Below are 25376 nucleotides of genomic sequence, written 5' to 3' on the forward strand. Positions count from 1 at the left end.
TTATGGTCTATCCCAAACAGATAAAGAAAAGGCTCTACTCACCTTAGTTGTGAGACATGCCATGGCTTTTTATTTAGACAGAACAAAACCATTCCTTAAGTCCCCTCAGGTATTCATCTCAATAGCAGATACAATGAAGGGTCTTCCAGTTTTGGCCCAGCATATCTCCTCTTGGATTACGTCTTGTATCAAGGTTTGTTATGACCTGGCCCAGACACCAGCTCTGATACTTATGGCCCACTCCACTAAATCTTAGGCCTCATCAGCTACCTTTGTGGCACAGGTGCCCATTTTGGATATCTGCAGGGTGGCCACCTGGTCCTTGATTCATGCTTTCATGAATCATTATTTCATAGCTTAGCAGGCCAGGGATGACACAGCCTTTGGCAGAGTGGTTTTGCAGTACATTTTGAGGTAATCTCCAACTTCCCCTCCAGCTTGCGAGTCACTACATGGAATGGACAGGAGCAATCACTTGAAGAAGGGGAAACAGTTACTTATCTCATGTAACTGTTGTCCTTCAAGATGTGTTGCTCATGTCCATTCCAAATCCCACCCCCCACCTCTTTGTAGGAGAATTTCAGCAAGGAGGAACTGAAGGGGTAGCGAGCTGGTAGGGGGTATATATTCACACATATGCAGGTACCACTCAAGGGGGCTCCCCTGCTGGCCCAACAGGTATCACTGAGGGAAAAACCTTCTGACAATCGTGCATGCAGCATACACACACCTATATGGAATAGACATGAAAAACACACCTCGAAGAACAACAATTATGAGAGGTAACTGTTTTTATAATACTCGTCTTCCTTCATGTTTGTAGTATAGAATCATCATGTCAAATAGATGAATTTCCTAGCTTCCAGCACAGATTATTCTGTCTGGGTAGTAATCTATTCTAAAGCAAAGTATTTGGAGACTATACCTTAGTATCACAGTATTTTTGTAATATCTTAATATTAGATTATCACAATGGTCCTTTCTAGCCCTATAATGAATAAATAGCATGGTAAACAATTTAGGAATCTGTCTAAATGAGTTATGAATTTTGGTTGACATTATGAAGTTATCATGAGCAGTTACTATCCAAACTACTGTATCATGAATGCCTCTCTGCATGTGTAACCACCATGCCTTATCTGCCTGAAAATCATGTCTCCTTCACACAGAAAAAGCACACTGTGAGCACACTGAGCCCCGCGGCAGCCAGACTGTGCTCCCAACCTCTATTATGAGCTACGCCTTCCCTTGAGTGTCCCCCATCCCTCCTTTTCCCTCTACCTCTCTTCCGCCTCCCTTCCTGAGCTTGCAGTGCACAGGAAGCTCTGGAAGGGTGGGGAAGGAGTTGCTGAGCTGGAGGGCTAGCTTTTCCCCATGATTGCTTAAGCCCAGAAGTAATAACAGGAATGCTGAACCACAGATGGTTCTGGCCTATAGAAATCTGGACCATAGAGGTTGAACCTGTAGTTTTTTTGAGAAAGTGATTACACCCAAAGGGAAAAGATACTTCCTCCGGTCTCTGAAGGGACGGGAAAGAGGAGAGCAGTGGAAAGTAACCAAAAGGCAGAATAAATGAAACCATGTGTTAGAAATGGTCACATAAACTAGAGACACACATAAGACTAGGAGGCATTGGAAGTTTTGACCCATTTGTCTCTATTTCAAGAGGAGAGAGAGACATTGCTGCATATAGGAGCTTACATAAGGCAGAGACTCTGTCTTGCTTCCTGAGCTCAGATGCTCTCCCAAATTCTCTCCAGTGAAGTACAGTTAGGATGTTTAGTGTTTTCTAAATGTTCTGGATTCTCTTGTGCTTTATTTTATTAAGTGAAAGAGAAATTATGTTAAAATCTTGTGCAAAGCATATGTGTTATCTGCTTCACAAATACTATAAGGGTATGTCTAGATTACAGTGTTCTGTCGTCAACAGTGGACTTTTGTTGACAAAACTATACCTGCGCCTACACTACCACCGAGTTCTGTCAACAGTAAGTCGACAGAACGCAGCAGTTTTGTCAACGGTGGTAAACCTCATTCTATGAGGAATAATGCCTTTTGTCGACAGAATTCTGTCGACAAAAGGCACTATTGCATCTACACTGTGCTTTTTCAAAAGAGAGCGTCTAGACTCTTTGTCCAAAGAGTGGCTTGCTTTGTCTACAGAACTTGCTGTAGTCTAGACGCTCTTTGTCGACAGAGGGTTTGTCGACAAAAGCCTGTAGTCTAGATGTACCCAAAGGGAATGTCTTCACTACATGGCTCAATCAACGGAGCCATGTAGATAGGCTTTGTAGACATAGCAAAATGAAGCAGTGATTTAAATAATCGCAGCTTCATTTCCATCAAAATGGCTGCCTCACTGTGCCGATCAGCTGTTTGTCAGCTCAGCATTGTAGTCTGGATGCTCGGCGGTCGACATCAAAAGCCTTTGTCGACTGCCCCATTAAACCTCATCCCACGAGGTATAACGGGGTGGTTGACAAAGGATTTTGATGTCGACCGCTGAGCGTCCAGACTACCGCACTGAGCCAACAAACAGCTGATCGGCACAGTGAGGCAGCCATTTTGATGGAAATGAAGCTGCGATTATTTAAATCACTGCTTCATTTTGCTATGTCTACAAAGCTCATCTACATGGCTCCATTGATTGAGCCATGTAGTGTAGACATACCCTAAAAGTCTCCAGAGAGAGATACGCACTAAACAAGAAAATTCACACCCTGAGATAGAGTTCTGTGAGAGGGTATGTTTAAAGATGGGGGAGTCTGAAGAGTCACCATTTCATCTAGGGGCTAGGCTGCTGAACAGCAGATTATAATTTTCGTCTGAGATGACAGATAAAGGGTCTAGGCCCTGAGAATGTGCCAAGGATTCCCAGAATAGGTGTAGTAGCTGGATTCCATTCATGCCTTTTAGGTTTAAAACACCTAACAATCTAGGGACACAGAGGTTTGTATTCTCCTCACAGCAGTTTAGTGGGTGATCAGCCAGTGGATGCTCAAATAGATCTGTCACAAATATATATCTAGAAATGCTAGAGAATCTCTCCATCATGTGACATATATTTTGGATAATAATATGAAGGATAGCATTAAATGGAATTTTCTAAAATTACTGTGTACATTTTCTTATGAACAAGGATTATGTATTTATTTTTGTAATAAATTTAGGTATCCCGTAATGAGAAGGGGTGGAAGAGCTGGTTTGATAAAGATGCTCCTGAAGAAGAAGTTATTCCTGATGGATACAATGACTCACTAGATACCTGTCGCAAACTTTTGCTTATCAGGTGAGAATCATAGATTTTGGAGCAGTGTTCATTACCAAGGATAGGTCTAGATTACACTCTTTTATCGAATCCACGAAATCTTGTAATCTCGGTCTGTCGATTGTATTTCCTAATATCAGAATTGCATTACATATTTTTGTCACTCTCCCTGCATCAGTGGCTTCAGGTGATGCAGGGAGTGTTAAACGTGTTAAAACAAGTAGAGGACTATCATTGTTCTACAATGGGACAAGAGCATTTGAATGGGCTCACAATGCTTAACATTAACAGTGATGTTGCACGTAAATTAGATTTTTCTTCAATTATAATGGAGTTTGCACACAACAAAGCCAGAAAAGCATTGCTAAAATGAAGAGTTTTGCTTGCAGTGGAAACTCACAATTAAAATTTACATTTTAATATACCAGCTATTGGTATAATGACTTAATTGTTAATAAATAAATGTCTCAAGTGTTCATTTTCATATATTGTTTTGATTTTAGTGTGACCCTGTGGATGAAAAGTTAGATACATCAAGGGGCTGGGGCTGGGCTGGGGCCTTTAAACAAAAAGTGGCCAGGCCTTTGTCATTCTCTGAGAGGGCCTGATTGGTACATGCCTTCTATCTTCTGTAGCAGATGGGGATGGGATCTTATAAACAGCATCATTAATTACACAACATCTATTCACCCTTATAAAAGGTCCATGAAGGAAGCATGGGTCTTGTGGAAAAATAATATGTGATCATGCAATTGAAGACTGTAGCATAAAGCATGTGCACAAGGGGCCAAATTAAATTTGCACAGGCAACAAACTCTAACAGGTCCCTATTGAGAATATGCAAACTTTTAAAAAAAGGCTTATTCAGTAGAGCTTTAGTATTACAAACACCGCAGAAATGGAGATTGTTCATAACTTTGAAATGTTTATAACTATGAGCTAAACATTACAATAATTCTTTCAAAAGTTTACCGTTGAACATTGACTTAATAGAGCCTTGAAACTTTACTATGGAGAAAAAAATGCTGCTTTTAACTATCTTAATGTAAATGAAACAAATATAGAAAGAATTTTCTTGCCTTGTCAAATATTGTACTTAACAGTCCCTTAATTTTTAGTAGTTTATTTTTAACACAGTACAGTACTGTACTGCATTTGCTTTTTTAGTTTTTGTCTCTGCTGCTGCTTGAGTAAATACTTCCTGTTCTAAATTAAGCATGTGATTGACTAGTCAAATTTCCTTGAGAACAGTAAAAAGATTGCCCTCTGACACAAAGGGAGGTCACTCTACTAAATGTCAAAGCATGAAGGCACTTCAGTTTCTCAGTTAAACAGTTTTAGGATTTATTTTAATATGAGCAAAATAACTCATTTTTCCCTAATTGTGTTCTTTGACATGGCTGAACTGCTTTTGCTGAACCCTTAAAAAAATCAGCCTTAAGTACCTAGAATGGAAAATTTATGAGCAACCAAAAATGGGAAATGGAAAATGTCAGACAACCATAAGTGTAAGCGAAATGCAGGACAATGTAGCACTTTAAAGACTAACAAGATGGTTTATTAGATGATGAGCTTTCGTGGGCCAGACCCACTTCCTCAGATCAAATAGTGGAAGAAAGTAGTCACAACCATATATACCAAAGGATACAATTAAAAAAATGAACAAATATGAAAAGGACAAATCACATTGCAGAACAGGAGGGGGATGCGGGGGGGGGGGGGGAGGAAGGAAGGTAAGTGTCTGTGAATTGATGATATTAGAGGTAGGGAGAGTGGGATGTTTGTGAGTTAATGGTATTAGAGGTGATAATTGGGGAAACTGTCTTGGTAATGGGTGAGATAGTTCAAATGTTTGTTAAGTCCTTGTTGGCAAGTGTCGAATTTTAACATGAATGACAGTTCAGAGGATTCCCTTTCAAGTGCAGATGTAAAAGGTCTTTGTAGCAGAATGCAGGTGGTCAAGTCATATAAGGTGTGTCTACACTGGGCCACTTATTCCGGAAAATCAGCCGCTTTTCCGGAATAAGCCGCGAGCTGTCTACACTGGCCCTTGAATTTCCGGAAAAGCAACGATGCTGTACTGTACAAAATCAGCCGCTATTCCGGAAACCGTACGATGCTCCCGCTCGGGCATAAGTCCTTTTTCCGGAAAAGCTTTTCCGGAAAAGGGCCAGTGTAGACAGCTTTTCCGGAAAAGCAGAAGAAACGTAAAAAAGCGGTTTGGACGGCGGGAGACCCCGTAGAAGCCACGGACTTCCGCATTACCCGAGGGCTTAAAGAGCACGCACACTACTGGCCGCACGTGGCAGGAGGCCCCCGGAGACCTCCCTTCCCAGCTCTGCCACGTGGCAAGTGTGCTGCCCAGCCACCTCAGCGGAGGCATGGCAGCTCGAGGTGGTCAGCCACCGTCACCCGGGGCAGAGGAGGAAGCCCCCAGGGGCCGGAAGCGCAGGGCCCCATCCTGGACCCCCAGGGAGCTGGAGGCCCTCCTGGACCTGTGGGAGGAGGAGGAGGGTCTCCATGACCTCCAGTCCCGCCGCCGGAATGCTGAGCTGTACACCTGGATGGCCCGGAACCTCGCCCAGCAAGGGCACCCCAGCCGCAACTGCGAGCAGGTCCGCTCGAAGGTTAAGGAGTTGCGGCTGGGGTACGTGCAGGCCACGGAGGGGAGGGGAGCAGGGCCTGATGCCTGCCCCTATTTTGAGCGGCTGAACTCATTTTTGGGCGAGCCAGCCCCGCAAGGCCCAGCTGTCCCCGTTGACACCTGCCAGCACCCCCCGATCATTCGTCCCACCGAACCGGAGGAGGAAGACGAGAGCCGCGGCGCTTCGGGAGAGGAGGCCAGCGTTGCCACCCAGCAGGCCCCCTCCAGCAGCTCCTCTGTGGCCGGGGAGGAACCCACTGGTGAGTCTTTGAAGGTTACGCTCCCAAAGGGCGGGGGGCGGAGGGCGGGGGGGAGCGAGACCCAAGTGTCCGGAGGGGGGAAGGGGAGAGCATGTCACTCAGGCCACGTGAGCTGCACGCTGCATAGCATGCGGCAGTTAGCAGCACGTGCAACCACGTGCAGCCTGGTGACTGAGCGGCAGGTGGCCGTGGCAGGCAGCTGCGGGCATGGCTGGGACCGTGCTTCTCACACACATTTCAGCGGGATCAGGGGGAAGGGTGGATGCCGGCTGGAACCGGCCAGGGCCCGAGGGACTCAGCCCAGAGCCTGCTGCTCCACCAAGGGGTGCAGCACAGGGAATGGCACACTGTCCCAGGCCTGGCTGTGAGGCACAGCCAGCTGCTCCTGGGATAAGTGCAGCGTCACAGTCCTGTGACCGTGGACCGCCACCGAGCTGCTCACCTGCTCCCAGTGCCTTGGCAGGTTCCCCGAGGGAAGTCCCCACTGCGGCCACACCTGTCCCTGGGCTACCAGGCTTGCGGCAGGGATAGTGGGAGGGAGATGGGCCCCTGAGTTTTGCTGCAAGGATGGGACATCCCCCCACCCAGTCACCCTTCTGGTTCTGACCAGGAGATATCGCACGCAATGGGATCTGAGAGCCCAGACCGCCACTGACAGGTGTGCTCCCAGGCACTGCGTGGGGATGCATCTCGCTCCCTGTCAAACACCAGTGATTAGCCCTAAGCTTTTCACAGTGTCCACCGGCAGGGAGTTCCACAGGTGAACGCAGCACAAGCACCCTCCTGCCCTGCACGGAGCCAGGATACAGACCGGTGCTTACAATACTGCAGGGAGGACCCTACTCCCAGGGGTGGTCCTTCTTGCCAACATACAACACCCCCCGGGAGCAGGAGGGGAACTGAGTGGGCCCAAGCCACAACTGTGCGGTCACCTGGGGCTCTGGGGTGGAGGGCATGGAGGTGTGGGGACAGTGGATGGCCTGCCTGACTGACCCGTCCTTTCTTCTCTTCCCTGCAGCGGGACCCAGCACCAGACCCGCGACTCCAGCAGCAGCGGCACCCCCAGCTGCCCAAGCCCGGAGGACCAGGCTCCGACACCGGGACCAGCTGCTTCGGCGTCATGTCACCGCGGTGGAGGGGATCCAGACCTCCATTGCGGAGCGTGTGCAGGGGGACCAGGAGTGGCGGCAGGAGGGATGGGCTGCGTTCCTGGAGGAATGCCGCGAGATGCGTGCCACAATGCGCACCCTGACGGCACATTTAATACATGCCATCCACTATGGCATGGCCAGACCGCATGCCCCCGCCATCCCTCCGGGAGCACAGCCCATGCCCCCTCCTATCCCTGCTCCTCTCCCAGCTCCTGCTCCTCTCCCTGCTCCTGCTCATGCTCCTGCCCCTGACCCTGACCGTGCTCCTGCTCCTGACCCTGCTCATGCTCCTGCTCCTGCCCCTGACCCTGACCGTGCTCCTGCTCCTGACCCTGACCCTGCTCATGCTCCTGCTCCTGACCCTGAAGACCGTGCTCCTACTCGTGCTCCTACTCGTGCTTCTACTCGTGCTCCTACTCGTGCTCCTACTCGTGGGCACCTCAGCGTGCAGGCTGCCCCAACGCGGTCTGCCCAGCGTGGGCAGGTCCGCCCCCAGAGGGGCGCTCGCAGGGGCCACCCGTCCCAGTAACTGCCCCTCCCTCCTTCTCCCAGTTAAAGGTCCCCCCCCTCCTTCTCCCAGTTAAAGTCCCCCCCCCTCCTTCTCCCAGTTAAAGGTCCCCCCCTCCTTCTCCCAGTTAAAGTCCCCCCCTCCTTCTCCCAGTTAAAGGTCCCCCCCCGTCCTTCTCCCAGTTAAAGGTCCCCCCCGTCCTTCTCGCAGTTAAAGCTCCCCCCCCCCCCTTTGTAAATAAAAAGTTCTGTTTTCATTTCAATCTTGTGTGGTTATTGTGTTCCTCTAGTAACTGTACAGAAATTATGTGAGATGCCAATTAGCCACTTCAATTTAAGAGGGTTACAACTGTGGACAACAAATTCATGACTCTATCACCGGGGGGGGGGGGGGCTTTTTCAGTGGTCATTGGTTCGCGGCGCATAAAGAAATACTGAGACTTTTCAGTAAAGATGTAAACCAGAAACTATATTTACATAGCAACAAACAAGCAGAAAAAAATGGTTACAATATGCAGTACAGTACAGATTCAAAAACATAAGTTAGGCGCAGGGAGGACGATTGTGGTGTTGCTGGCCACCTCGATCCTTTGGTCCTTCCGGGCCTCAGGAGAGGAACAGCCAGGAGATCCCTCGACGGATGATTGTGGTGTTGCTGGCCATGTCAGTCCTTTGGGCCTTCCGGGCCTCAGGAGAGGAACAGCCATTAGATCCATTGAAGATTGCACTGATGTAAGCCTTCCACACAAGTCCCAAATCCTGTTGGCTGTTCCTCAGGACGGCGATGGTGGCCTAAATCCTAGCCAAACTTAAAAGAAAAACCCTAACTACACCCGACGCACCCGACGAACAGACTCGATGACGGCCGCGATGTGCTGTGACCCGACGCTTTACTATACTATGGGGGGGGGGAGGTAAGGGGAGGAGGTGGGGAAGGGTAGGAGCTGGGACGGAGTACTCTGGGGTGACCCAAGCGACCCTGCTACGGGGCTTGGGCAAACATGTCCACCAGGGCCTCTCTAATGCGCACCGCCTCCTGGCGCTTGGCGGATGGCAGCTGTGTCGGGCTGGTCCAAGGTCTGTGCCTCAGCTGCCACCCATGCAGGGAGGAAGGCCTCCCCACTGCGCTCCACAATATTGTGGAGCACGCAGCACGCGGCCAGCACTTCCGTTGCATTCTGCTCACCCAAACGCCAGCTCCACTGGGTTTCGGGCCCGGTTGAGGCGGTCGTTGAACCGGGCCCGGTTCTGGTCCGGCTGCCCCGTGTAGGGCCACATGAGCCAGGGCATCAGGGGGTAGGCCGCATCCCCGACAATGCAGATGGGCATCGGCACATTCCCGACAGTCAAGTCCCGCCGGGGGAAGTAGGTGCCCGCCTCCAAACTCTGAAATAGTCCTGAGTTCCGGAGGATGCGGGCGTCGTGTGCCCGGCCGGACCAGCCGCCGTAGATGTCCAGGAAGCGACCCCGGTGATCCACGAGGGCTTGCAGGACGATGGAGCAGTACCCCTTTCTGTTCATAAAGTGGGCTGCTCGATGCTCCGGGGCCCGGATGGCGATGTGGGGGGCGTCCAGAGCTCCCCCGCAGTTGGGGAACCCGAGGGCAGCGAAGCCGGCCATGCTCTCATCGACGTCACGCAGGCGGATGATTCTTGGCAGCAGGACGTCGTTGATGGCGTGGACGACCTGCAGAAGGGTGCAGAGAAACACAAGGGAACACATTACATACAGCCAGGGGTGAGTGTGCGCTCCCTTGGGTCCCCCCCTTGATTCCCTCGGTACACACACACACACACACACACACACACACACACACACACACCCAGGGCCCCCCTCTCCCCACGCCCCCCCCCACCAGTGGGCCGGTGCAAGGGAGGGACGGTCGAAACCCCTGAGCGACCCAGCCTGGAGTCTTGGGTGTCCCTGGGCCTGGAGTGGAGCACCCTCCCCCCATCTCACTCCCCCTGGGACTTACCTGGATGACGATCACGCCAACGGTGGATCTTCCCACCCCGAACTGGTGTGCCACCGAGTGGTAGCTGTCCGGTGTGGCCAGCTTCCACAGCGCGACGGCAACCCTCTTGTTGACGGGGATGGGTGCCCGCAGCCAGGTGGCGGTTCTCTGCAGCGCGGGGGTCAGCCAGGTGCACAGCATCAAGAAGGTCCGCTTTCTCATTTGGAAATTCCGGAGCCACTGGTAGTCGTCCCATCGTCCGAGGACCACACGGTCCCACCAGTCGGTGCTCGTTTCCAAAGTCCAAATGGGCCGGTCTATCGTCGGGTGCTGATGCCACGCGATTGCCAGGACCTCCCTGGTGAGGGAGTCCAAGGCAATCTCTGCCTCCTGGTACATGAACACCAGGGCACCAGCCTGCAGCACGAGCTCCAGGCACCTGTACAGGTCTAACAGGGGCCCGAGCAGGTACATGGCCATCCACGGCTCCATAGCAGACAGTGCAGAGCAGAAAAAATAAAATGCCAGGAAAAGCTGGTGGGGGACCAAAGGGTGGTGTCCCCAAAACTCACAGGGCAACCACCGACCCTGTGAAGGGTGCCAGTATCTGGCAGAGGTCACAAGGCACGGGAGCACGAGACCAACGGCTGCCCGGTGAGACCCCTTTAACCACGCGTCTGGACGGAGCTCCGGCCCCGCCCCCGGAAAGGTCTGGTGGCCTTTGCCCTTTTCAAAATGGTTCCGGGCTTTTTGCTTTTCCGGAAAAGCGCGCCGCCAATGTAGACGCGCTTTTCCGGAAAAGCGCATCGTTATCGCGGAAACTCCGTGGCCAATGTAGACGCTCCTTTTCCGGAAAAGCTGAAAACGGAATGTATTCCGTTTTAAGCATTTCTGGAAATTCATGCCAGTGTAGACGTAGCTTGAGAGAGTGTCCTTTCTGGTTAAAATGGCAAGAAACTGTTTTCTCTTTGTGATCTTGTCTGATATCTGTTTTGTGGGCATTAATCCTTTGGCAAAGTGTCTGAGATGTTTGTCCAATGTACATAGCAGACGGACACTTTCGGCACATGATAGCATAGATTATATTTCTGGATGCGCAGGAATATGTGTTCTTGATCTTATAACTCACTTGGTTAGGTCCAATAATGGTATCAGCAGAATGAATATGTGGACAAAGCTGGCAACGGGGTTTGTTGCAAGGGAAGGTACCAGGGTTGGTATTAGTGTGGTATGTCCTGTGGTGGTTGGTAAGAATCATCTTGAGGTTAGGTGGTTGTCTATAGGAGACTATGGGTCTGTCTCCCAGAGCCTCTTTGAGTATGGTATCCTGTTCCAATATAGGCTGTAGTTTATTGATAATGTGTTGGACAGGTTTAAGTTGGGGGTTGTAGGTGATGACAAGTGGTGTTCTATTGTTGGTTTTCTTGGGTCTGTCTTGAAGTAGATGGTTTCTAGGTATTCGTCTGGCTCTTTCAATTTGCTTTTTTATTTCTCTGGGTGGGTAGTTGAGATTTATAAATGCTTGGTAGAGATCCTGAAGCTTCTGGTCTCTGTCAGTGGGATTAGAGCAGATGCGGTTGTATCGAAGGGCTTGGCTATAGACGATGGATCGCGTGGTGTGTTCTGGATGGGAGCTGGATGCATGTAGGTAACTGTATGAGTCGGTGGGTTTTCTGTAGAGAGTGGTGTCTAATTTTCCATTGTTGATTTGTACGGTGGTGTCCAGGCAGTGGATCTCTCGTGTAGAATGGTCCAGGCTGAGGTTGATGGTGGGGTGTAGGTTGTTGAAATCTCTGTGGAATATCTCCAGTGTTTCTTGGCCATGCGTCCAGATCATAAAGATGTCATCGATGTACCGTAGGTAGAGGAGGAGTGAAAGGGGACGGGAGTTGAGGAAACGTTGTTCTAGGTCAGCCATAAAGATGTTAGCATACTGTGGGGCCATGCGTGTACCCATGGCTGTGCCGCTGATCTGGAGGTATAAGTTGTTCTCAAACTGGAAATAATTGTGGGTGAGAACAAAGTTACATAGGTCTGCTATCAGGTTGGCAGTAGTGTCCTCTGGGATAGTGTTTCTAATTGCTTGTAATCCGTCTTCATGTGGGATGTTGGTATATAGAGCTTCTACATCCATGGTGGCAAGGATGGTATTATTGGGGAGTTTCTATCACTATAAGTGTAAGCAACACTGCTAGCTATGTCTTGTATGAAATTATACATTGGCATAGCTAGTATATGCAGTTTGAGTCTCTACACAATTAAAATTGAAGTTAATATCTCATTGTTAGCCAGTTCTTGACACTGTTTTAATTTCATAACTGAAACAATCTGATTGATACAGCTTGTAGTAACATGGCTTCAGTATATCTAGTGCAGTGGTCTCCAACCTTTTTAAGCATGAGATCACTTTTTGAATTTAAGTGCAATCCAAGATCTACCTCACACCCAAATATCTTTGCCCTGCCTCCTTTGTGCCCCTTCTCCGAGGCCCCACCCCTGCTCACTCCGACCTTCCTCCCTCCCCCATTCTTCCTTCCTTTCACCAGGCTGGGGCAGAGGGTGGGCTGCTGGCTCTCGTCTTGGAGTAAGGGATTTGGAGTGTGAGAGGGCCTCTGAGCTGAGCCTGGGGCAGGCAGTTGGGGTACCAGAGGGGGTTCTAGGTGCAGGTTCTGGTAGGGCATTTAGATACAAGGTACTCAGGGCTCGGGCAGAGGCTTGGGGTACAGGAGAGGGTTCATACCTGGGGTAAGATTTTGGGATGTGGGCTCCAGCTGGGCACTGATTACCTCAGGTGGCTCCTGGGTGGTGGTGCAGTGGGGCTAAGGCAGGCTCACCCCTGTCCTGGCCCTGCACCACTCCCAAAAGCAGCCAGGAAACTCCATCCCAAGTCCTGTTGTGTCTCTGCTGTGGCGATAGGATACAGAGTGGGAAAGTGGGCACCTTGACATGAGCACCCCTTTTCTCCCTCCCCTCCCCAGATAGCAGGAGGCTCCTGAGGGGACAGCTCCAAGGCAAAGAGCAGAAGATGCACAGCAACGGGGGGAGGGGCAGCTGAAGTGCCAGTCCTCGATAGCCTCTTGGCCAAACCAGACAAAATCACCTTTCCGGGGCTCCAAGATCTACTGGTAGATCCTGATCTACTGGTTGGTGACCACTGATCTAGGGTATTATGAACAGAGCAGGGCTTTCTAGTATATCAAATTTCTTGTTCCACTTGCACATTGACTAAATTGTCTATGAAAGTTTTAATTGTGTGGGGGAGTTAAATTTACTAATGACTCCTCTGTGACTGGTTTTGCTAACTTTTTAAGGTTAACTAGCCGTTTTAAGGACTATTAAAATAAAAAACAAATAGTTAAAATATTGTTTAGAATAGAATATTTTAAGTTACTTTATTGTCAATGTTTTCATAACATGTTTTGTCTCATATATAACATCACAGTCTTAATTTTCTCTTCATAACCTTGAAATTAATTAAAATAAAGGAAAGAGTCACTGAATTTGTAGCTCACTTCATATGTGTATTCCCAGGTCTTGGTGCCCAGATCGTACCCTTTCCCAAGCCAGAAAGTATATTGGTGATTCGCTGGATGACAAATATACAGAACCAGTCATTTTAAATTTAGAGAAGACTTGGGAAGAAAGTGATACACGAACACCCCTTATCTGTTTCTTGTCTATGGGATCTGACCCAACTATTCAAATTGATGCTTTGGCAAGGAAACTTAAACTGGGTATGAATTTTATACATTTTCATCGTAAAAAGGAAATATAATATTGGACAGTTTATTCTAGAAAAGAGCTTTGTTAGATCTGCCTTATCATTAATTATCCCTGAAAGTTTTGCGTAGAGATGGAGAAAGTAAGCAATACTTGAAATAAATACTATTGAAGATCATTCTTTCAGGGAGTGCAGCAGAAATATGTTCTCAATATTTACATTGCTTGTTAATTATTTTCCTTCTAATCTGTGATGTTTTTTATTCTATAATTGTATTTATGACAGATACCTACTCTGTCTTATGGCTTGTCTGTTCGGCATATTACATTTCATCAAACCAGGGTGTGAATGTACATTGCAAATGTACTATCATTTTAAAAAGCAGTACATCAAAGCACGCTAGACAGCAATTTTAGTGCACAATAGCATTGTTTACACAAGAAGTGACTGTGTGGCAAGCTAGTACACTAAACCCTCGCTTACTGAGTAGTAACACTGCATGTAGACAAGCCCTTGAGTTTTGCATAACAAAACTATGGTACTATTCTAAATATTACCTGCTGCAGATTATAAGATAATCAGTTGTTTATTTTTATGAAATTATTTTTAATAAAAAGGAACTTCAAAAAATTCTAGACTGTGTGCATATATTATGTCTAAACTATGTGCGAAATTGTACATACAAATTGAGTAGTTACATGCATAACTGGTTAAAAACATTTGTAATAATTGGTCACATTAAAATGTACAGTTACTTGATTTGTGTGCACAGTTGTAACTTTTGCTAGTTGTAATTTGGTTGCTAGTTGCACACCTAAAGTTCTTGAAAATTTTGCTTTGTATGGAATTAGGAGAAACTGTTATGTTCAAATTCCCATTGACAATAGTAATACAAGCCATACGTATTCCCTTATAATGCATAGTATATATGTTGAGTATACAGGTGCTTCATTACACTTCAGATATTTATAGAAAATTACACTTCTATTGGGAAAAGCATAATTAAATATTGAAGGTATACCAACTGAATACATAAGAATAAAATTTCTACATTACTGTAGACTTTATTAAAATGGGGTTTCGTTGCATATTTCAGTAATTTTTCCCAATATCACTTTGAACTAATAATTTTAATTCCCCTTGCTGTTAGCTGAAGAAGCTAACATATACTGTTCCATCTGTTTTAGAATGCAGGGCTATCTCTATGGGTCAGGGACAAGAAGTTCATGCACGCAAGCTAACACAGATGTCAATGCAGCAGGTACGAAAGAACACTGAAATGCCAGTTATATTTCTGTATTACTTTTTTAGGTCCTTTATACCTGTATCCTTGTATACTACAACTTATGTAAAATTGAGTCAGGTTTACATGCTCATGTTGAGGTCAGAAAGCAGAATACAAAAAGTCCTACATCACTTCAGTGTATTTTTATCCAATGCTGAAAATACAGTGCAGGACTAGGTACAGAAAATCAGCAATAGAAAACTTCTGAAAATCAGACTGATTTTATCTAGGGATGGGACCATCTTTTTTGTGTGTTCTTGTTCGATACCTAGCACAGTGAAATCCTAATCTATGACTAGGGGTCCTAGATGCTTCAATAATACAAATAACAAATAATAATTTAGAAAGATGACAGAATTTGTCTTCCTTCCAAACTAGAAGGAAGAAGAAGGTTGTTTAAAAGAAAAGAAATATATATAAAAGTATTTTCACTATATTTAAGTAAACCAAAATATATGAACTAGTGATAGAAATATTTAAATTTATTCAACAAACCCTTGCTCATTTGCACATAAATGAACTAACACAAAATTGCAACTATGACACTATAAATTGTAATAAAACCCATGTAGGTCATCGAAATTAATGTAATGGTCTCCAATATTTGTCTAGAGTTTCTTTTTCATCTTAACAATAACACAGGTGAGGATGAAAAGACTATTTATTTTAATTCACAAATAGCAGAAATGCACGTCTGTGTTAATGCCCAGCCCTCAAATGACAGCTTATGTGGTATTTAAGGGGTCCACAGGCAACCTTCTGCACAAGGCTGAATTTCACCTATATATGCTTATAAGAGATATACTGTAGAGTGTAAGTGAAAAGGTTTAGTCTTCCTTCATCCTTTCTACAGTGACCTTAGACCCTTTAATGTCTATTAATTAATGTCTAAATAATTAATGGGAAAAGATATTCATGTTGGGTTTCAACAGTAATATTTTAACTCTGGTTATTTTTTGGAACTGATAATGCAATTGAATCAATAGAAGTTTTGATAGTTAAGGAATGCTGTTTGGCTTTCTTTTATTTACTTTTGCCACATGATGGCACTACTACTTTACTTATGCATTGTATTCAATTATTTCATTTTTCTGTCTGAAATATAGCATACTAAAATAACTTCAGATGTATTTTTCCTAGCTGTTTCATCTATGCTAATGTCCAAATAAAATGATACTATGTAGCCAAAAAAACATACCAAACCCTGCAAACCTCAAGGAAATTAGCTGTATGTTACCACATCTGATCTTAACATAAACATGGTGGGGTTTTTTTGGTTTTCTATGGTTTACTGACAAAAAAATATTTCATAAATTATTTATATACAGGGGGGCTGGGTGTTGCTTCAGAATTGCCATCTAGGCCTGGATTTCATGGATGAACTATTGGAAACACTTCTTACTGCTGAAATTCCTGATGAGAGCTTTCGAGTTTGGATAACCACTGAGCCACATGACAAGTTCCCAATTACGCTACTACAGGTTTGTTCAAATACTTAGTCAGATGTAGTATCATTACATGAATTTAGATAATATGGGTATATGAAAATGAAATAATGAGTCAAACTTAACGTTTGAAGCTAAAAACAACACTGTAATGGAAGTTGCATTGCAAAATCTGAAGCATTCTCAAAAGTCACATGTTAACGTTTTTAAAATATGATGTCTCTTAGGACTTTAATTTACTGGTTCCAGTATATGTTCGTTTTGTGTTGTTTCTGATCAGCTACATCTCAACTACACATCTCTTGGTTGTATAACTTGTAATTTTAAAAGTTGTGACATTTTAGATAGAGAAGGTAAATCTAATTGTTTTACCTTTTTTACATAACAGGTTTCTATAAAGTTCACTAATGAACCACCTCAGGGTGTTCGTGCAGGTTTGAAAAGAACATTTTCAGGAATAAATCAAGACCTTCTAGATGTCAGCAATATGCCTATGTGGAAACCTCTGCTTTACACTGTAGCTTTTCTACATTCCACTGTCCAGGTACAGTATTTCATACAGGTTTTGCTTTCAGCTTCATACTAAGTCTTTTTCACTGGAGTTCCTGATAAAAAGTTTATATTTGAATCTTTTTTGTGATATGAATGTCTTTTATTTCACGTTCAATATTCATCAAATAGCAGAACGGGGAGTCTCCGTGTACCTTACTGATTTATTTTCTTACGTTACAGGCAGATTTTATATGCTGAGAATTTAAAAACGAATTTTGCTTTCATTAATGTCAATGGTCATTTTCCTCCATTGATTTCAGTGTGAGTAGGACTGGGCCCGCATTGTGTAATTTAAAGATATGGTAGTCATAAGATTTATACACTAACATTTTTCACTTTCTGAATGTAGATCCTTTTAATCACAGATCTCAAAGCAATTTAGATACATTAATTAATCCTTAAGGCCTCTCCTGTGAGCTTTTCTGCACTTAGGCTATGTCTACACTACCCAGTCTTGTGCAAGAACATATGTAAATGAGCTGCGGTGATATTCATCACCGCACCTCATTTGTATACTTAATGAGCTTCCATTTTGCGGAAAAAAACCCTCTTACGCAAGAGCCATTCTGCCACTTATTTTCAGGCAGAATGGCTCTTGTACAAGAGGTAGTTTTTGTGCAAAAAGGAGCAGTGTAGACTGCTCCTTCTTGAGCAAAAGCCCCTTGCTCAAAAATGGCAGCTCATTTGCATCTATTCTTGTGCAAGATTGGACAGTGTGGACGTAGCCCAGTGTGCCGGTGGCACAGTTACTCCCGTGCAGCTGTCCCTCTATAGCCCTTGGTGAAGACTCTGCCTACCTCCCTTTAGCACAGGTACTCTATCTCCCTGAGAGGCAGGCCTATTTGGCCAGCAGGAACTTTTTGGAAATACTGTAGCTATTCATCCATCCAGATGAGGTATTAAAAAAGAGTCAGTCACCATATTTATATAGGCATTAGTTTGCCTTTAAACTCACAATCTCCTAATAACCTGCTTGCGACAAAGGTTCTATAGATAAGCATCCAGTATTCAATAATTCAGGGAAATATATAAAGAACCAACATACTCATCCTTAAAGTATTAGGCTACGTCTACACTGGCCCCTTTTCCGGAAGGGGCATGTAAATTTCATGAGTCGTCGTAGGGAAATCCGCGGGGGATTTAAATATCCCCCGCAGCATTTAAATAAAAATGTCCGCCGCTTTTTTCCGGCTTTTAAAAAAGCCGGAAAAGAGCGTCTAGACTGGCCCCGATCCTCCAGAAAAAGCGCCCTTTTCCGGAGGCTCTTATTCCTACTTCAAAGAGTCTTTCCATGGCATTGCAGAGTGGTCTAAGCCTTCCCTTCTGTTTCCCCTCATTCTCAGAATGCTCTGAAAATTAGGAAGAGAAAGAGCAAAATTGCATGGTTACAGCTAAGCTTTCTTGTGGTCTTGACCCTGTTGACCTTAGAGAAACTCATGAATTCTACAGCTACTTGCTGACAAAAAGCAATTTTTTCACTATCACTAATAATCCATATATCTACTTGATTACTGTTATTTTACCCAGTTCCATTAGTGTTTTAATTCTAGGCAAATTGATTTTGGTTCCCGTGTTCACTAACAACATACTTCTAATTCATTTTACTGATGTTCTTTGTCTGTCAAAGAGACAAAGACGGGAGAGAAGCCATTAGTATGGATTACTGGTCTTTCAGAAAGTCAGATAGACAAAATTCCAGTTAAATCAGTATATATAATTATCGGTACAAATAGGCAGCAGATTTGTTGAGTATGGCACCAATTTTTATATAGTTATTTTTCTGACTATAACCACACTTCAACACACTGGAGAACTGACATGTTGAAGACAATAGGACTTTTGTTCATTTTGACTTCAATTTGGCCAGGGTTTTACCCATTTACTTTTGCTAACTAGCAAGCTTTGTTGTTTGAGATACCTAATAAATGTGTTGTCTCTGAAAGGGATTTTAAAAATGTGAGTATAATATTCCACAACTCCCTTTTTATCTTAGGCTAGGTCTAGCTTGTGGCATTTTTGCAGAAAAAACTATGCAAAATGTGCTCTACATTTTACGTCGCTTTTTCCGCTTTTCTTCGGAAGAGGATTTTCCACCATTTGCCCCTGTCTAGACGGGGCCAAATGGTGGAAAAGCCTCCTTTTTCAGTGGAGCCTTTATGCCTCATGAAACGAGGTATACACCCCTGCATATAAACCAAAAGGCACATTTGCTCTTCCGTGAAAAAAAGCAGAAGAGAAAACGCGTTCCTTGGACGCAGCAGGGTTTTTGTGGGATACCTCTGATATCCCGCAAAACCCCCAGGGCTCGTCTACACTGGCCCCTTTTCCGGAAGGGGCATGTTAATTTCACCTATCGTAGTAGGGAAATCCGCGGGGGATTTAAATATCCCCCGCGGCATTTAAATAAAAATGTCCGCCGCTTTTTTCCGGCTTTTAGAAAAGCCGGAAAAGAGCGTCTACACTGGCCCCGATCCTCCGGAAAAAGGGCGCTTCAAAGTAGGAATAAGAGCCTCCGGAAAAGGGCGCTTTTTCCGGAGGATCGGGGCCAGTCTAGACGCTCTTTTCCGGCTTTTTTAAAAGCCGGAAAAAAGCGGCGGACATTTTTATTTAAATGCCGCGGGGGATATTTAAATCCCCCGCGGATTTCCCTACTACGATAGGTGAAATTAACATGCCCCTTCCGGAAAAGGGGCCAGTGTAGACGTAGCCCCATAGTCTAGATGTAGCCAAATTGTATTTGTTTTCATCTACATTTTGACAGTTTTTAGGAGTTAAGTAGCATGCTATAGCCATTTACAAGGAGGGCACAACATTAAATGTTATTTAAACATTTATTTTTCATGTTACACAGAAAAATAAAAATAACAGATGAGCTACATATATGAGATTCCCAGGTGCCATATCAAGAATATTTTCAGCAAACCATGGGTCTTTACTACATGAGGAAAGTAAAATGTGGGTGTGAGGGATGTAAGGCTTTTCAGTGTTTTCCAATGCTAATCATATTAATTCTAAGAATTACTTTTCAATGTTTTAGATTTTAGTATTTGTATTTGTATTAGTAGATTTACAGTTACATTTCAATAGAAGTGTGTGATGTTAACCTGAAACATTCATAAAGAAGGACCTGAGATAATATAAGGGAGGTAAACAGGCAGCCTTACCATATGTAAAAGTGGTAACAATTTTAAAAGGCATATAAACCAAAAGGCATTGGAGAAAGAATTGAAACAAAAAGAGCAACCTAAGTGCACTTGAGTAACTTAGTGTCAGAATATGAAACTGAAAAATCAGAACTACTTTTAACAAAGAGACCACAAATAGAAAAAAAAGGAAAGATTATATCTTGACGGGCAGAAGTGCTAAGTCTGTTAAAATCATAGGGAACTGCAAGTGTTCATCATGTCTGAAAATTAGACCAAGTACCCTATTTAACATAACAAACTCTATCATCATGATCCAGCAATAAAGATATGGGAGATTTTAAAACACAGGGCTATTATAATCAGTAAGGGTATGTCTACACTACAGCACTAATTCGAACTAACTTAATACGAATTAGTTAATTCGAACTAAGCTAATTCGAACTATTGCATCTAGACCTAAAAACTAGTTCGAATTAGCATTTTGCTAATTCAAAGTAGCATGTCCACATTGAGTGGACCCTGAACCAAGGTTAAAGATGGCCGGAAGCAGTGCCGGCAGGGCATCACATTAGGACTTAGAGCGTGGAGCTGCTGTCTCAGGCTAGCCGAGGGCTGTGCTTAAAGGGACCCGACCCCCACCCCGGACAGACAGTTCTCAGGGGTTCCCCGCTCGCTTGTCTAACTCAATGAGGGACAGCACAGCAGTCCTAGCTTGGAGTGCCCTGAATTCCCACACTCGGCACGTCACAGCACTCGGCCATCAGCCCGGCTGCACTTGCCGCAGGCTGCCATCCAGGGGGGGTTTCAATCGGGGGGGGCTGCAGGAGAGCTTCCACCCTGAAGAGCCCGCAGAGCCACCCTAGTCCTCCCCATCGGGGGCTAGTACCCCATTCCTCCCTCACCTCCTTCCATTTACCCCTCCCTAGTCCCCCCTTCCTGATGTACAAAATAAAGGACACGTGTGTTCAAAAATAGAAACTCTCTTTATTTAACAAAACTCGGGGAGACTGGGAAAAGGAGGTGGGAGAGGGGAAGAGAGAGAGTGGGAGAGGGGAGGGGAAAACCTGGGAGGAGGAAGCTGGAAGGGGGAAGCCAGGTGAAGAACGAGGAGGGGAAGTATCAAACTGTGGTATGCCATATATTCAGTACTGTGTACAGATGTGATCTCCTCACCCCAGAAAAGATATTTTGGCCTTGGAAAAGGTTCAGAAAAAGGCAACTAAAATCATCAGGGGTTTGGAACAGGTCCCATATGAAGAGAGGCTAAAGAGACTGGGACTTTTCAGCTTAGAAAAGAGGAGACTGAGGGGGGATATGATAGAGGTCTATAAAATCATGAGTGGTGTGGAGAGGGTGCATAAAGAAAAGTTCTTCATTAGTTCCCATAATAGAAGGACTAGAGGACACCAAATGAAATGAATGGGTAGCAGGCTTCAAACTAATAACAGAAAGTTGTTCTTCACAAAGCAAATAGTCATCCTGTGGAACTCCTTGCTGCAGGAGGCTGAGAAGGCTAGAACTAGAACAGAGTTTAAAGAGAAGTGAGATAAAGTCATGGAGGTTGGGTCCATGGAGTGTTATTTGCCAGGGGGTAGGAATGGTGTCCCTGGCCTTTGTTTGTGGAAGGCTGGAGATGGATGGCACGAGAAAAATGGCTTGGTCATTGTCTTCGGTCCATCCCCTCCAGGGTACCTAGTGTTGGCCGCTGTCAGCAGACAGGCTACTGGGCTAGATGGACCTTTGGTCTGACCCCGTACGGCCATTCTTATGTTTTTATGTTCTAAGCTCAGGGCTCAGGGTCGGGGTCTCACTCGACCACCTTGATTTTCATGCAAACCTGCTCCTGGGTGGCCAGGCTGGCAGCTATCCTGCCCTAGATGGCCACTTTCCTGTGCCTAGTGCGGAGGTTGTGGACGTTGGAGGCTTCCCCCCAAACCTTGATGAGGTCCACGATGTTCGCACTAGACCAGGCAGGCGCCCGCCTCTTGCAACCCTGGGCAGGCTACTGTGAGCCACCAGCCTGGTCCCGGGAAGAGTCGGAGGGCTGGGTGGCAGCGGGTGGCTGGCTCGTGCCGTGCCAGGTGCAGAGTCTGCTGGCTGGGTGCTGGCAGGCTTGCACCTGGCACAGGCACCATAGCAAGACCGTGCCCCTTTAAGGGCTCCTGGGCCGGGAGGGGGACAGATGAGTTTCCCTGGTGGTGCCCAGAGTTGCCACCAGGGAAAGCTGGGGAGGGCTAGCCTCCCACTAGTTCGAATTAAGTGGCTACACAGCTCTTAATTCAAACTACTTAATTCGAACTAGGCGTTAGTCCTCGTAGAATGAGGTTTACCTAGTTGGAATTAAGCACTCCGCTAGTTCGAATTAAGTTCGAACTAGCGGTTTGCCTGTGTAGTGCCTATCAAAGTTAATTCGAACTAACGGCTGTTAGTTTGAATTAACTTGTAGTGTAGACATACCCTAAGATGGGTAGTGATAATGTTTTTGTTTAAACATGCAGCACCTAAAAACCATTATTAATTATTAACGATACAGAAGAAATACATAATGGTGTGTTTGGACTGTGTCCTTTATTCACTGTAATCTTTAATTCCAGTTTCTCTTCACCATAAATAATAATGATGCAACATAGTACATTTAAAGAAAACAGACTGACTATTTATTTTCAATGGTATTCTTAAGGAACGACGAAAGTTTGGCCCTTTGGGCTGGAATATTCCCTACGAATTCAATTCTGCAGACTTTACAGCCAGTGTTCAATTTATACAGAATCACCTAGATGAATGTGATATCAAGAAAGTGAGTAATATTTATGTACACAGTATCTGTAATTACTTCTTACTTCACATAGTTCTGTTTATATTGAGAAGAATATTTACTCTTTCAATAGTGATTAGAATGTCAACTTGGAAGGACATTCTGTCTAGCATGTACACTATTATCCATATGAAAACTCTTAACAAAAATACAATTTAATTAAAAAAGCATTAAGTATTTGATCATCAGTCACTATAGACGAAATTCTGCATTTTTTACTCAGCCCATATTCCCATGAACTACAATAGGAGTTCTGGACTGGTTAAAGACTTAAGAATTCGATCTCGTAATTTCAGCAATCTGTCTAAAATATGACCGCCTTTAAAAATTACTGGTTAATGTTGATCCTGTTTTTAGTAAGCATATGTAGAAGATCATAAAATAAATCAATAAAGTGAGAAATTTTATTGAAGAAGGCACCCCTACTTGCATGAGTAACATGGTGGATTCTATAATCTGATAATATATTCACGGTGAGAGAGAGAGAGAGAGAGAGAGAGAGAGAAAGAGAGAGGGTATGTCTACACTAGCCCCCTAGTTCGAGCTAGGGAGGCTAATGTAGGCATTCGAAGTTGCAAACGAGGCCGGGATTTAAATATCCCGGGCTTGATTTGCATCTTTCCGGCTGGTCGCCATTTTTGAAATTTACAAGTCCGGACTAGCTGCCCATGTCTACATGCGGCAGGGACCCGGTATTTCGAATTAAAGCCCTAAATTGAACTACCTGTTATTCCTCCTGCAAGGCAAGTGGGCAGTTAGTCCGGACTTGTAAATTTCAAAAATGGCAACTGGCTGGGAAGATGCAAATCAAGCGTGCGATATTTAAATCCCGGGCTTGATTTGCAACTTCGAATGCCTACATTAGCCTCCCTAGTTCGAACTAGGGGGCTAGTGCAGACATACCCAGAGGAAGAAAGTGTGTGTGAAGAGTCAAACTGGTTCCATTTGTCCATGATAAAATTAAAAATGACCATTTAAGACTTCATCAATTGAGTAGTGCTAATATTTCCTTTGATTCATAATGTCTAACTTTTTCATCTTTAACGCCTAATTTAGGGTACATCTACACTGCACGGCTATTTTCCCGAAATAGCTACATCACGTCTACACAAGCCGCCTGTTATTTTGAAATAATGGGTGTGCGATTTCGCCTTCCTGATAAATCTTGTTGCATTAAGGATAAGGAGTGGCTCGAAATAGCATGTTATTTCAAAATTTGGTGCTGTGTAGGCACACCAAATTTCAAAATAAGCTATTTTGAAATAGATTCAAAATAAGATATGCAATTTGCATAGCATAAATTGCATATCATATTTCGAGTTTAGGGTGCTGTGTAGATGCACTCATTGGGTATGTCTACACTACCACCCTAGTTCGAACTAGGGTGGTTAATGTAGGCAACCGGAGTTGCAAATGAAGCCCGGGATTTGAATTTCCCGGGCTTCATTTGCATATTGCCGGGCGCCACCATTTTTAAATGTCCGCTAGTTCGGACTCCGTGCCCACGGCTACACGCGGCACGAACTAGGTAGTTCGGATTAACTTCCTATTCCGAACTACCGTTACTCCTCCTGGAACAAGGTGTACCGGTAGTTCGGAATAGGAAGCCTAATCCGAACTACCTAGTTCGTGCCACGTGTAGCCGTGGGCACGGAGTCCAAACTAGCGGACATTTAAAAATGGCGGCGCCCGGCAATATGCAAATGAAGCCCGGGAAATTCAAATCCCGGGCTTCATTTGCAACTCCGGTTGCCTACATTAACCACCCTAGTTCGAACTAGGGTGGTAGTGTAGACATACCCTTAATGTTTCAGAGAGTTTAAAGGCAATAGTTCAGGGTAGGATCTCTACTAGGATCTGCTCCTTTTTTGATGCTCAGGTGGTAAAGCCACCCACAAGTCCCCTGCAAGGATATTCCCTTGCACAAAAGAGTTCCTCACATGCACAGAACCAGTGTACCTATTTCCTACACCTCTTTCTCCACAGTTCCTTTGGTTTAGGATTGCCATCTTTCAGAAATTGAACACCCTTCCCCAAGGCTGCACCCCACCCTTCAATTTCTCTGAGGCCCCAGCTCCCATACATTCACTCCATCTCTCCTTTCTCTGTTGTGCAGTCCCCCCTTCATTCACTGGCTCATTTTCACCAGTCTGGGGCAGGAGGTTGAGATATGAGAGTGAGTATGAACTGTAGACTGGGGGTGTGGGCTCTGGTGTGGGGCCAGTAATGAGGGATTCAGGCTGTGGGAGGAGGCAATGGACTGGGGAAGGATGTTGGAGTGTGGGAGAGCATGAGCGAGGGGTGTGGGCTCTTGGGTAGGTCTGGGGATGAGGGTTTTGGGATGCAGGAGGGAGATCTGGGCTGGGCAGGGGGTTGAGGTTTTGGAGGAGATATGTGCTGTGGGAACAGATTCCAGAATGTGGCCAGAAATGAGGGATTCAGGGTGCGGGCAGTGGCTCCATGTTAGAATAGAGGTTTGGGGAGTGGAGAGGGTACAGGAGGGGACTAGGACAGAGAGAGGGTTCAGATGCAGAACGGAGTGCAGGCTCTGGTAGGGAGTTTGGATGTGGGAAGGCATTCAGAACTGGGGCTGTGTGTTGTGCTTTGGGAGGGATCTTGGGTGTGGAA

The 25376-nt window shown here is 45.3% G+C and overlaps 1 protein-coding gene across 1 annotated transcript in view; it reads left to right on the forward strand.

The window, feature by feature from the left end:
• Positions 1-25376, forward strand: part of DNAH8 (dynein axonemal heavy chain 8) — a 611430-nt gene that overhangs the window by 568095 nt on the left and 17959 nt on the right. The window contains exons 81-86 of the mRNA XM_025186355.3: positions 3171-3289; positions 13316-13518; positions 14693-14766; positions 16119-16271; positions 16624-16779; positions 22614-22730. Of these exons, the coding sequence (XP_025042140.3) occupies positions 3171-3289; positions 13316-13518; positions 14693-14766; positions 16119-16271; positions 16624-16779; positions 22614-22730 (822 nt within the window). The remainder of the gene's footprint in view (positions 1-3170; positions 3290-13315; positions 13519-14692; positions 14767-16118; positions 16272-16623; positions 16780-22613; positions 22731-25376) is intronic.

This window comes from Pelodiscus sinensis, chromosome 3, assembly GCF_052426305.1.
Source record: "Pelodiscus sinensis isolate ZL-2025 chromosome 3, ASM5242630v1, whole genome shotgun sequence".
In the NCBI taxonomy this organism is placed as follows: Eukaryota; Metazoa; Chordata; order Testudines; family Trionychidae; genus Pelodiscus; species Pelodiscus sinensis.